Genomic DNA, 14776 nt, shown 5'->3' with positions numbered 1-14776 from the left:
TTCACTTTTCTCAGCCCCTTGACTAAAGTGAGAGGGAAAAAATCAAATTTTATTCCATGATTGTCTTAGCACAATGGAGAATATTATAATTAAGTCCTCCCTCTAAGAAATCACACAGTCACACCAAGTGATTAAGATTTTAGCAGTGAGACTGAACTGGTACTGCAGATATTACAGGAGATCCTTAAGGTTCTAAATTTTAGATGGCAATTTAAATAATAGAGACAAAGATGGCATGGCAGAAGTTGCTTATTGGCTCTTAGCGTGGAAATTGCACATTTGTAGATAGAATTTTCATTCCTTAGGGAACATAAATGGCATTTTTAACCCAGATATTAATTTCTTCCTTCTATTCCACAAGACTAACCATAGCTGAAACTCTCTGGAAGGAAATGTGTTTTGTTGCCATTTATGAACAGGGCTGAAACATTCTTTACCACCTTTGAACCAGCTCCACATTTCACTCAAAAGAGGAGAAAAACAGTTTGGAATTATTAAGTCAGACATTCTGGATTTTTGTCCCACTTCAATAGTAAGACCTTGAGAAACTCACAACTTCTTATCCTTTTACTTTCTCATCTACATAGTGAGGAGGTTGGTCTTAAATGATCTCCAGGGTCCCTTCTGCTTCAAAATTATATGATTCCATTTCTCAGTAACATGTTGGTTAGCAGCAGATTTGATGTGATATTAGTGTTTCATTAGGCCATTAGCACACAGAGTGGTTAGGCTGGTTTTTAGGACATAAGGCAAGATTAAACAAGGATGAGCCTCTGCTCAGCTTTTGTGATGGGCAGGGGGTTTGGGGGAGCCAAACAGGAGGAAAGTTGTAGCTTAGCCAGCTGAATAGAACTTGAATGAAGCTACCCTAAGACAAATTTCATCATGAAGTTCGTGGGTAATACAGGACTGGCTACGAGTCTTAGTAGAAATCCATATTTTAATGGCATAAATTAACATTTAAAAACTCAAAGATTATTCAAATAAAAATTTTAATTGGATGAAAAGAAACAATTCTCTTTATTTTATAATAAAGCAGGCAGTCCTTTACTCAGTAGGGCTATATACCACATGCTGCAGAACCAATTTGGAAAACTGGGGTTTGGGCAGGAACGGTTATAGGGTGAGGTAAGTTAGAAATGGCCAATTGCATGCTTTCACTCTGTCTTGTTCCTAGGACTCTGGTCTAAGTATTCATTCACAGAGTGCAGAGCCAAGAGGCACAGTAGGCTCTCCAGCAGGGTGGATGAGGATTGGGCTGTTGACAGGATTTGGATAAAGACTGGTTATTTGACCAAAAAATTCCCAATGTACAGAAACCCCTCTTCCCAAATTCTGTTAGGTGATTCAGAGCAGCTGAATGACAAACATCTTTCTGATGTGAGACTTGTTCAGAGCAGAGGTTGACAAACTATGAACCGCAAGGCAAATGTGCCCCCTCTTTGCCTGTTCTGTATGGACTACAGCTAGAATGGTTTTTCACATATGCGTGTAAGGTGAATGGACACCTAGCAATGTCCATTTGTGTACATATCATCTATGGCTGCTTCATGTTACAGTGGCACAGTTAGTAATGGGCACAGAGACTCTGTGGCCCACAATGTGAAATATTTATTTTCTGCCCCTTTCCATAATAAGTTTGCCAAGTCCTGGATTAGAGCCTTTCTATATTCCCTCTCTGCCAAGGCTCACCTGGGAACAGAGTTCCTTCCACTTCCTAGACTCTCGATCCTGAGTGCTCTCTTCTGCTATCTCCATGACCCATCTGCCATAGCACTTCAGTGTCCCTCACACTCAGGAGTAATGCAATCTTTGGCTAGTTCGTATCTATTAACTTTTTTACTGTTTGGAGGGGAGCGTTTCTGTGAGGTCATGGCTTCTCCATCTGACCAGCAGCACTGTATATTTTATTGTAGAGCAGGCCAGGTTTTCTTTGGTGTCTGCCCTGAAAATCTTTCTTTAAAAAACATTTTTTAAAAAGCATATAAAAAGTGAAATATTTATAAAGTTCCCCTTGTGAAAAATGTTCAATTAAATTAATTTGGATTACTGGCCACTCTTAGGGTACTTAGGGGTGCTTCTTCCAATGTTTTATCCAAGTGAAGAGAAGGTGGGATGAACAGCCAGAATGATTCTGAAGGGAAGATGGCTCCATTCCCCCCACCCACTAGTCTGAAGAGTTTAGTCCATATTAAAACCTAAGAGAATTGGGAGGGGTTTCAGAGGTGAAATGGGCCAGTCCACCTGTGCCCTAGGACATCTCTGTTGATGGTGTATAGAACAGAGGACAAAGTTCAGGGGATCTTGAGTTGCCTCTGGTTTTACCAGACCCAAGCCACAGAGACTTTTCCATTTGAGAGAAGAGAATCTGCCTTGTTTCATGGTGATGGTTAACCATATCCAGAAAGTAGATCTTCAATCTTGGCCCTTTGCCTTGGAGGAAATACTATGCATTTCATAGGTCTCCCATTTCCCACAAAATTTTAAAAAATTTTAAGCCTTTGAAAATGTTTTTTTGGTAATTTTTTATTCTAGAGTTTTTAAATTATAATTAGTAATTTTGCAAGCCAGACAGTAGAGATGGAGGAGGGAAAACATGCTTGGGAAAGATAAAAGACCTACCAATTTTATTGAAACTTCATTTCCTACTGAGGGTGTTCAGAGATGGGGAGACAGAATTGCTACCACCCTTGTGTTGTTCTTTGTTTTGTTTTATTTTTGTTCTATTTTATTTTTAAAAATAGGCTTGTGAATGGCCCTGTCTTGGGTAACATGAGGTCCGTCCCTCCCTACTCATGCATTCCATGGGGTGCGTTTTCCCCACAGCATTTGTTCAGAGCCCAACGCATTCTCTTCATCAGCTTGTCGGGTTACTCATCCTCTCCGGCACAGCAAAAGGAATAGGCAGCATGCACATTGCTTGTTTATTCCTTGTTTTAATTTTCATTATTACATTTCTCAGGAAATGCACACCTTAGCTAACAGTTACTGGCACAAAAAGTTATTTGAGTTTTTGCCAACATTTGGGGAAACTGAATGAGATACCTTAGAGAAAGGTTGCCCCATCCTTTGCTTAAAGTTTTCTTCCTTTTTTCTTTTTTGTTTTTTTCTGTTCTTTAGCCCATGAAGAGCATCATGCTTTTGAAGGTGGACGTGGAAAACACTAATTGCACTCTGTAAAGAATTCTTTGTCCTTTGCTGATTGGTTTTGGAAACGGTCTTAACAGGAGGGAGAGTGAAGAGAAGACTTGCCGAAGTTCGATGCTGGTCAATTTAGCGTGGGTTTCTGTCCTTGCAGATTGGGCAATTAGGACTCAAAGTGGCAGGTGGGGTGGTGGGAGATTGTGGGTTTCTACGGTCATGTTGCTTGCCTTTTTTTTTTTTTTGCTTTCTAATTTCTGTGTTCTTTTTACTCTGATTTTTCCCTCTGAAATTCTTTATTTTGTGTAATTATTGTTTTGTACACTCTCCTTTCATTGAGGCACAGATGTCAGTTTTCTTTTAAGTAGCTGTACTGTACCTAGTTAATGAGAATATGCATAATTGTGACAGGACTGCTTTTGAAAACCATGCTGCACTTGCAGGAATACCAGCTGGCAAAACCTGTCTTGATTATTTGTCATGACACACTCCTGTATACTATGCACTGGGCATTGCTTTTTCTGTCCTAGGAGAAAAAAAAACATACTTAATCAGATTTTACACTGACAGCACACATATCTTTTATTTTTCCTTTTTAAAACTTATTTTTTTAGTTATAAAAGAAAAATAATAGTTGGGTTGCCTAACATGAAAACTATAATCAGAGTTGAGTATCAGGATACAAATCAAACTCTAGATTTGGATTCTGTGAACATATTTCTAACCAGAATTTCAGTTTGGCTTTTTCAAAGGAAGGTTTAGAATGATAACAAGGGATTTCTCCAAATAAGAAACCTTATACTTCTGATTTAAAGAGAAGGGAATACTTTAATTATTTGAATTAAGCTCCTTCCAAATTTTGGATATGTGTACCTACTTAGGGCTTTCCATATCAATTTGACACATTTTGTTAAATGACCCCCTTTCCTGCTCATATTGTGTGGTCATATCCAATAATCAGTAGCCCTCCAAAATGGGCAGCCTTTTTCATTTAGGGGCAGGAAGTTAAATCTCCATTTCCAGGACGAATGTGAACATTCACCAAGTTGAACTTGGAGTGCATTCTGTTAACATTAGTTTTTGGAATTGTTAATAAAAATTGTATTATGTTACCAAAGAAATACTGGTTTTAGTATAAGGAACTGGCCACTCTTGGGAACACTGGGACTTGCTCCTTGACCCTGCTGTTTTTCCTGCTTCTCCCACCTAGAAGAGATGGGGTCCTGTGAAGACACCACCTCCTGCTGGTGTTTTTGGAGTCAGGTTTGCTCATGCATGAGTATACATTTTACAGAAGGGCCAAGTGCTCAGAACTACACTGAACTCAGAATTTTAATTCCTCTTGTACAGGGATGTCAAACTTCATTTTCACTGGGGGCCACATCCTCCTTGAGGTTGCCTTCAAAGGGCTGAAATAATTTTAGGACTGTATAGATGTTACTACTCCTTAACTGTTAAGGAGTTGAAATTACATTCGGCTCTTTGCAGGCAACTGTGAGACTGATGTGGCCCCAGGTAAAAATGAATTTGATACCCCTGTGTCTGGTAGTATTGACCAGCAGAGAGACACAGAGGTACTTCAAGCCACGAACCTGTGTTTGTAAATAAAATTCTTCAAACATTTGAAAGCACTTTCAAAATATCTATTTATAAAAGTTGTGCCCTTCACTTGCATTACTAACTGCATTAGCCATAATAACAGTGATCATAGTTTTTTACAAAAATACTTTGTTTCTAAACTTGAGTTTCTTCAGTGATTTTAAAATGAGGTATAAGGATATCAGACCCATTTTTCAAAAGCCTGGACCTTGTTTCTTTAAACATTTTACTAACATCAAATTTGTTTTTTTTTTTATTCATGAAAGAGTTAACAATTATTCTGTACTTGAATTAAAATTCTTATAATATTTTTCTGATAGATTAGAAAAGGCATGTAATTATCTTCATTGTAATTGTCGTATATACTTCCATAAGTAGATGGATTTGAGGTATTTTATTTTTGAACTTTATTTAAAAGCATTGTGATGACATGTTCAACTTTTGCATGTATGTAGCTTTTGAAGTAAAATAAAATAATAGGAATGTTAGGCTCACATTAATGTTTTCTAATTTATATTGTTTATGATCTTGAAACATGGCTTAACACACAAAGTAGATTTTTATCCCAGAGGACTTGTGCCACTATTTCTGACCCTGTGGAAAATACCAACTGTGAAAAGGATTTAATTTGTCTAAGTTAAGAACCTAACATCTAAATTACTTTAAGAGAGGATTTTGTCAGATTCTGCTTTTGAAATTGCTTTAATTGAAAATGTAGTTCATAGAGATGTTGTATGAGCTAAATTAATTTAATCCATTTTATAACTTCTTAGTACCTACCTGGATTAAATAATCCAGTACTCTTCTGAGATACAAGGACTATTTGTGGGGGCATGTGACTGTCATGGTAGGGTGGTATACCCATCTCAGCTGATGCTGGGGAGAGTGGAGACCTTTCAGTAGAATCCTGGGTGTTTTTTTTTTTCCAGCCAACCACTTGCAGGTGCAGCCTGAACTCTCCACACAAATACAGAAGTCAAAGAGCTCACTTTCTTGCCTTTGTAATTCCTCAGGGGCTGGGAGGGACTGTGAGGCCAATATGTGTTTCACCTCAGGGGCTGGGAGGGACTGTGAGACCAATATGTGTTTCAGTTCCGTTATTCCCTAGATTGTGAGAGCTGGAGGCTTAACTGTTTATGTTAAGAAAGTACACCTGTAAATAAGGTCAGCTAATACTCATTGAAGGTAACTTGTCTATATTTGGAATTTTCTTTTGGAAGTACTCCCGAAGTGCTGACTCAGTTAAATATTGCATTTCCTTAAATGCCTGCCACTTTTCTACATTTCTGAAATGAGGGGAGAGTTTACAGCAAACATATATATTTAATATAATGTGGCTGTTAAATTTATGGTACAACTGATGGAGGAAAAAAACCTAAAAAAACTTTAAAGGAGTTTAACTTGACTCTAACCTTCTCAACTTTCTTCTTTATATTAGCTTGTCTGCATCATGTACATAGGCACAAGACCTATAGTTGAAAGAAGCTTTGAATAAAATTGGCTCCACTAGGCACAAATGTACAATCTACCCACAGAACCTTTACTAAATCTGTCCTTTGTGAAAGGACATTGGGCTAACAAGTGACAGAGCTGGACACTGAAATCTGCAAGCTACATCCAGTCTATGATTCCTTAAACCAAAGATACACAAAGTCTGGCAACACAACCCCACAACGAGCCACCCTGTCAAACACTAAGTATCTGATCCAGTCTGGCCACTGATAAGACTAAATGCATAATTGGATTTCCTCGTTACAGGCAGTCCTCATTTGTCCCTCTCACTCTGCAGCAGTATTAACTGTGTGGTGTTTGAAAGTAGCTTGATTGTGACAGGACACAGGTGTTGTGAGAGCCCCACCTGTGGACTTACACAAAGTTGACAACATTTGGAGCCATCAACATGGTGGCGCTGCCTTCTAGCCAAGTGTCTGGTTCAGCATACCTAATTTATTTAGCTATGTTTGTGTAATTATTTTAAAAGTCTGTTGTATTTTGCTCTTAATGATTTTATAAAAGTACATATTACAAATAGAAGTTTAGCCCTCCTACACCAAATAAAATACATCAAGATAAAATTCTCCAGATGTGCTTTAAAATATCTCAAATCTTAGGCTCTCATTGAGCCTTTAAGCAGCTATGAAGAGAAAGAAATGAAATAAAGTAAACATATAGGAAATACTTCCTCAAATATTGTGCTCAAAGGGAGAAGTAAAATTGCAGTTTGATTTTTTTAGCTTTCTGAATATGGAACTCTGTTTTTTAAAATATGCCTATTGTTTACTTTTCCTATATTCTGTATTACTATAAGATTTCATTTATTACAAATGAAAGTAGAGGACTGCCTGTGGTAGTTTATTTCTTAAAAGAATATATTCAGACCAATTAAAAATTACCTAAGAGTTTGGTGACTCAGGACTTAGAAAGCCTGGGTTTTTTTAACAGCTGAGAGGAGTCAAGTCAGAAGGTGAAGAGGAAAAAGATAGGAAGCAAGGTGCAGGAAAAGCCCCTGGTAACCTATGCTCCAGTGTAGTAATTAGAGTGGGTTCTTTCTCAACTTCTCCCATGAAGGAAAAAAAAAAACAAGTAGATTTCTTACACATCTAACTGTACTGTTCTCTTTGTACTTTCATTATTTTATGTCACATGAAAATCTAAGAAAACTTATGATTTAGGCTGCAAGTGCCCTCTGCTGTTGTATGGGACACTTTCATTTTGCTGGCGGGATACCATTTTTAAAAGAAAACTCACAGACTCTTAAAATTTTAGAGTGGAAGGGACCTTCGAGATCATCTGTCAGTGCTTCTCTCACCCCTTCACATGCAGAATAATCACTGGGTACTGACTTAATATGCAGATTTCTCAGCCTCATCCTAAGAACATGATTATTCAGTGTTGGGGGGGTTGCATGTGGACCTGCCTTTTCAGCCAGCTCCCTAGTGATTCTGTTGTGGATGGTCGGTCCTCAGACCTCACTTTGAGATCCCTGACTATATCCAGCCCCCACACTGACAAATGAGGGAAATCCTCCATGCCTCCAGTTCTCTCCTGTGACCTGATTAGAATGTATGATGCCAGCAGCATTAGGAAGGCCAGAGAAAGCCATTCTTACTGAGACTTGAGCTGATATTCCTAACTAGGCACTTTAAATACCACACTTTACAGCTAGGGCCTCAAGCAGTAACAGGTAGCCCATCTCTGCAAGTCCATAGCATAAAACCTTTCATACAGAGTGGTGGCTTTTCTCAGCCTGTTAAGAGGACAGAAATTAATGTGCAGAAAAAGTAGTTACTCCATATGTGCAGTAGATGCTTTCCTGTAATGTCTTATGGCATCTTGGGTTCAGCATCATTGAACAAGATTAAATGAACATTACAGAGCTATAAAATTGCATGTAAAATAATGCAAAACTGTTCAAATGACATCAAAGTAGCCTGGGAGTGAATTTCAACTAAAATTAATTGTCACTCCTAGATGGTAGCTTAGCAAAGCTCTTACTAAACTGGAAGGATTCTTTAATGCATGGAAGTGTCAAAAAAAAAAAAGTATTCCCTAAACTGTGTGAATGATAAGCTAAGTCATTGTGCGTCAATATTTTCTTGTTCATCATTGCTACTGAAATTTCGATTGCCATAGTATATATGTGTGTTGAATGTCCCTTACTAGAATATCCAATAAAAATAGCCTTCTGGATATTCTATATTCTTGTGTCCTTCAGAAGTCATGAGGTTGAAGGAATCTGTGTTAAATGTTTTGGTTGCTGACAGAAAAAAGTTATCAACTTACTTATGAAATGCAAGATTTTGTTATGAAAATTTCAACTGGTAATGTTCAAGTCAGAGACTTTTTCTTCAGCTTGTATGTTGGAACAAGTGTTTATTTGGGAATTATTAAACTAGCAACTTTGTGTTGTAGAAATTGGCATGAAGTAAATGAGTGCTTCTGAGTTTTCTAAAGAAAATTAGTACCTCTCGTCTTTTTTACATATGAAAAGGCAACTTGTATTAAAGGAGGTTTAAGGTGAAAATTTAATTTTAGCATTTTACATTTTATGATGAATGTAGAATATTAAGGAACTTTAGGCATTTTAATAAACTTACAGGAGTTCTGTCTTCAAATAGAGCTATTAATTTTGTGAGTCTACATTAAATTTCTCCCAAATTTCTCAGACTTTAATCAGGTAATATGGCTAACAATCACTTTATGGTATTACGAGAAGTTTTAACTATTTTTTTCAGTAACTGTTTAATAACATGTCACTATCCCTTTGCATGTACCCTTACTGAGATTTCAGTTTCATTTAAATTATGACAAAAAGGAATTTCAGAGCTTAAACTTGTGAGCACATTTTAGTTTGCGCCATTTGTCTCACATTTTAAATCTTATTAGTTGCATTCAAAATTATTCATTGTTCTGAACTGTCTTACCTGTGTAATTTGAAGCCAGTTTATTGGCCTTATGTTTGGATCTGCTGTGGTCCCCTCCCCCAGTTGTATACCATCTGTGCCCTATGCAGTGGGGCCCTTGCGCATATGGCTCCAAGCTGGTGGAATGCCCCCTTTGATCTGGCTTCATCCAGTGATTTGCTCAGGATTTTTAAGGTCAGAATGAAAACTTCTCTGTTCTAGTTATTTTTTGTTTTATATTGTGTATTGTGTTGATGTTCAGATACATGTGAAAGTTGCTTCTATAAGTCAGTAATTTTTATTCCAGCCTTTTTGCAGCTATAAGGTAAGACTAGGCTATACTTTTCTTACTTGAGAATGTAGTGATTTATGTGTTTCATGCAAATGTTTAGATTTTTCATGTTAAAGTTCTTGCACTTTTCTAATTTGGGACTACCAATATATTGCTATGAATTTGTGCTCCTTTTTTGAAGTTAAAAACTTTGCAGAGTTTAAGTGTTCATGAATTCGTAGAATTTAATCTTTTCTAATCTAGCACTAGTAATTCTCAATCTGTAACTGGGTTTTATCGTATAAAAATGTCATTCTCCTTTCTTGGGTTTAAAATTTCATGCACTTTTATTACCACATTGCTTCATCTCAGTTAAATCTTAAGTATACATGTGGTTGTCACAGGCCTGTTTATCCCAGCACACATAGAAACTTCCTGTTCTACTGCTCTAACGTGTGATGCTCTGTGCATGGTGGTGTCTGTGGTGCTCGGACAGGAAGCAACTATTTCTGTTTATTACTTTCTTCTACTGAAGACATTTGGTGATAGGGCTCATTTGGTCTATTAGAAAATACACGTCACTTAGTTTAATTCTTTTGCTTTACCCTTTACTAAGAATGGTTTCATTTAGAATAAGTTGATTACCCGTGCTTCTCTTTTGTGACCTGCAATTTGCCCTGCAATCAATAAGATTCACTTGTTGCCATTTATCTAAACAAAGTGAATTTACTGTTCTTTTCTGGGGCCTAAGAATACCCTTTAAAAAACAAACAAAAAATACAGCAAATTCTTGTTCTTTCCCGTTAATTTGGACATCCCTATTTAACATTGTAGAAACAAGCAGTTCTAGATTATGTATATGATGCTCAATTAAGTTGAACACAGTGAATTTCTTGAAAACACTGAGGGGCAGGGCATAACACTCTGGAGATTTTAAGATTTCTCAGCATCTCCTCATTTTGAGGGTGACCACTGCTGACACTAATGTGTGGACTTCACATCTTGTGGTTTCCATGCACTTTTTGGAATGTGTTCTTGGTGGTTTTGTAAGCATAGGCTCTGTCTTCCTACAGAGATGCAGCTTTCTAGAGGCCAACACCAGTGATTCCTTTAGTGTAGTAATTGCTGTTAAAGAACTTTTAACTGCTTTCATTAATGAATATGTTTTTTCTTTAACCTCTGGAATCCTACGGGAGTATAGGTATTTGTCACAAGAAGAAAAGAAAGCAGTAGTGTTTACAAGTTTCAGCAAGTTAAAATGTATATCATTGAAATATTTACTTATTTCCCATCATCTGGCTAGGCTATATGCTGACTAGCTTATTTCTTGCCAGAGAAAATAACTTTAAATCATAGGCATATTTAACTAGCAAGCATAAATCCTAAACCCTTCTAATCACAAGCATGTTGAACTCTGGTACCATTTGTACAGATGGTCTGGTTACATGTGTGCTCTTCCCAGCCTCAGAGATGTGGACAAGCTCTTACTGCCCATTTTCCTCCCTCACTCAGGAAACTTAAATCATTTGTTTTCACACATAGAGAATTCTAGAAAGCACAGACCTAGAGGAAGGTTTCAGGTCTTAGGAAAATATTGGGTTTGGTGACTCACTCTTACTAGAGAATGATGGAAATGAAGGTTAAACACTAAAACAATGTTCCATTTCTTAGGCAAAAAATAATTGGTGTTTCATGAAGATAGCAAGTTATAAGGGACAAGAATTTGATATTCAAAATGTATCTTTAAAAATCATGAACTCATACATAAAATTTTAACAGAAGTCTTCGACTTTCAAAGAGTGTTCTCCAGGTGGTTGGTTCCACAGAAATACTTTTAGATACTGCAAACAAAGCTCCTATTGTAAAAGATATGTATTTAAAATGTACTAAAACAATAACAAGTTCATACTAACGTGTATTATGTGTATTATGACAAGATGTTAACATTTTGGAAACCAGTAAGCATAACTTAGGTACTCATGCATTTTGTTTTATGAAACATCATTTTTAAACCTTCTTATTGTAAAAATAAAACAGAGATATGGAAAAACTACCCAAAACAAATGTGTAACTTATAAGGAGTAAACTGGTATAAGGAGAACATTTTTAAAACAGCACATAGGTCGAGAAATAGAACTTTGCCAGCCTCTAAGGAGCACCGTTCTAGAGTCCCTCCCAATCACAGCCCCAACTTCCGTGCTAAAATAACTATTTCCCTAACCTACAGTAAGCACTTCTTTGCATTTCTTTCTGCTTTTCTCAAGGAATAAACATTACTTTTATCTTTTTATATAGATGCTTCTCTGCTAAAGAAAGTTGGATATACAAAAGCTATATTTAAGCCTTTTAAACAGGTGCAGAATGACAGTCTGTAAGCCTTTGCTACCTCCTGAAAGTTAGTGGTTTGGCATTTTGACATGTTCCTGATGTGGTTTGGCTCTGTTCATAGCTATCATATCAATAATTACAGCTAACGTGGACTTCCATGCCATCTAAGGAGATTAATTAATTTACTTCTCCCCAAATTTCTATGAGATAGATACAATTATTGTTGCCCCCATTTTCTTCATGTGGAAACTGAAGTTCAGAGAGTAAAATAACTTGCCCATGGTCACACAACGTGTCACAGAGCCAAGACATGTAAGGTGGTATAGCTCCAGCCTGTTTTTCCCAACACTAGGCTGAATTGATAGAAAGTAAAGATTCCAATGTACAGTAATTTGAAGATTTCTTGTAAGAGTTTGTTTCTAAAAGAAAGGATCTACAAATTTAAGGAAAAAAATGGAAAACATCTGTGGTCTAGTTCAACCTTTTCATTTTACAAATGAAGAAATGACCTAGACAGTAGAGAGACTTTGCTTAAGCAGTTGGTGGCAAAGTTGCAGCCAGATTCCCAAATCTGACTGTTAAAATCAGTAATCTTTCCTTCATTCCATACCTTATGTAGAAAAAATACACATTTTCTAATCTGCTTTTTTGTATCAGTTCCACAAAAACAGATTTAACTTGAAATCAATTTATAACTAGGACACACCATCCACTTGCTTACTTTCTCAAGGATTTAACTGGAAATTTAAAAATTTATTTTGAAATTTGCTTTTCTGTCTCACTCATTGAGTTACCCAATCTGTAGATGCACATGCCTAACACTCTTCTCTAAAGAATGTACAAAAATAACACATTTGACTGCTGTGGATGGCAGGTGAAGAAGAATTACTGGTGTAGTGTAGGCCCTTCAGCATATTCACAGCCAATTCTGGATTATCCCAGCACAGATGGATCATGCAAAATCCATTTTTTGCTTCTTACCAGTGACCTTTAACTATTTGTTTGCAAATGCGTCTACCAGGGATTGGAAAGGAGAAGAGCAGAGAAGATGGAATTTGATTTCTTGAGCAGGATGTTACATGTCCTGGTAAAAGGTTTGGAGGTTTTGGTGGGAGACTGGGATTCTTTCTGGGTTGAAACCCTGTGGGGTGCCCAGTTTAGCATTGGGTGTTGGTAAACAAAAAAAGAAAACTGCAGTGATGCAAAGAGCTTTGTTTGGAATTTGTTTTATTGGGTTGAAATCCCATTAGCTTGTGCCTTGAGTAAGTCACTCACGTTCTCTGAGCTCCAGCTCTCTTATCTTTAGACAGAAATATATAGAGCTGCTTCAAAGCAGATAACATATTTAGGCATCCAGTTCAATACTTTGCTCATATACAGTTAGTAAATGATACTTCCACTGGTCGATTGTATCCATTCATCCATATGGTAAAGAGAATGAAGTGATCTACCGTTGGCATTTTCCTCTTGAGCTATTGGTCCAGCTAAAGTTGTTTGAGGTTCTGCAAGTTGTTGGTATTAACACTGTCCAAACTTACTAGTTTCCTGCTTGTCTGCTGACCTTCCTTCCTTGTCACATTACATTGGGGAAAACAAATCTGCCTTCTTCACTTGATCTCTGTTTATCTGACAGATAAATAGAGTCCGTTTGCCAGAACCAACTTAAAACCTGAATGAACTTCTCTCTTTTTTTTTGAATGTTATATACATTTTATTTTAACCCTCAAACAGTGAAAGACAAATATCATGTGATCTCACCATTAACAGGAAACTAATCAACAAAGCAAACAAACAAGCAAAATATAACCAAAGACACAGAAATTGAGAACAAGCTGACAGTGACCAGAGGGGAGAGGGGAGGGAATTTTAGGGGAAAACAATAAAGGGTTTGCAGTAGCAATTACAGAGGACACATGAACTTTTCGATTATTTTCTAAGGATGTTCTTGCTCAGGAATATAAGTAGGAAGTTCAGGTAATAAAAATGTTTTCCAAGCTGAACAAATTTATGTTGAAGCATAAGTCCCATGTTGCCCTCTGTGGGTTATAAGCACTCAAAGTTATCATTGGGGGAGGATTGGAAGATGCTCCCAAGAGTTCCCCATATTTCATGCATATTCTTTTAATCCTAGATACCTGGAAAGAAAGTTAATAGGCATTAATATAGCTGAGGTAAGGACTGTTTGGGATATTGAATTATTCACTTAGTATTTATTGAACAATTATGACATGCTAGGCACTGGGGATACAAAAATAAGCAAGACAGGATATTGTGCCTTTTTCATGGAGTTTACAACTTAGTCAATTGGTAAATAGCATTAAGACTTTCCAAACTACTAGACCATAAAAAAGGCAAGAAGTATATATTAAACATTTTGGAGCTCAAAATACTCTGAACTTTATGCTTGTTTGAATGAAGGAATGTTTAAATATCATAAACAGGTTTGGTTTTTTAAGTCAAAATAATGTTCGATTTCTAAAGCTGAGTGTTTCATTAATCTCATTATTGTTTTAAAATTCTCTAATAATAGTTTTGACATTGAATTCTGTAACCACAAAAACTGTTTACAGTTTGTTGGTGCTCTTCAAACACCTTTAAAAACCAAACAAGTCCTTGACTTCTGCTCAGTAATTCACTGTGTCATGTATATACCTTAGGGGTAACCATCATAAAAAGGCCTGTGCACCAACATGTTAAATATGAGGATTCTTTTACTGTGGAATGCCTACAGATTGCTTACTCTGTAATTTTTAAAAGCTCTGTAGTTCTCTATAAAGTATATATAGCATCTGAACAAGAAATATGACACTAAGTCTAGGATTAAATAATATCTTGGGGCCACTACCTTATGCATTTTCAGCAGTTTGAAACTCCTTTAAGTGCAGGTTAACAAGACCAGAACATCGTAAATGAGCATCTGTCCCCTGACCCAACTGGGGACCCCTTCCGATTATTCATTCCAGAAGCACATGCTGACACCGAGCTCCACCTTCCCCACTCCCCCAACTCACAGTCTTCTAAGATTGGCAGGAGG

The 14776-nt window shown here is 36.9% G+C and overlaps 1 protein-coding gene across 1 annotated transcript in view; it reads left to right on the top strand.

The window, feature by feature from the left end:
- Positions 1-8161, top strand: part of EIF4E3 (eukaryotic translation initiation factor 4E family member 3) — a 42373-nt gene extending 34212 nt beyond the window's left edge. The window contains 1 exon segment of the mRNA XM_028518057.2: positions 3121-8161. Coding sequence (XP_028373858.1) covers positions 3121-3167 — 47 coding nt within the window. The 3' untranslated portion in view covers positions 3168-8161.
- The last annotated feature ends 6615 nt before the right edge of the window (positions 8162-14776 follow it).

The sequence above is a fragment of the Phyllostomus discolor genome, chromosome 7, assembly GCF_004126475.2.
Source record: "Phyllostomus discolor isolate MPI-MPIP mPhyDis1 chromosome 7, mPhyDis1.pri.v3, whole genome shotgun sequence".
In the NCBI taxonomy this organism is placed as follows: Eukaryota; Metazoa; Chordata; class Mammalia; order Chiroptera; family Phyllostomidae; genus Phyllostomus; species Phyllostomus discolor.
This window is presented reverse-complemented; position numbering and strand designations above follow the sequence as displayed.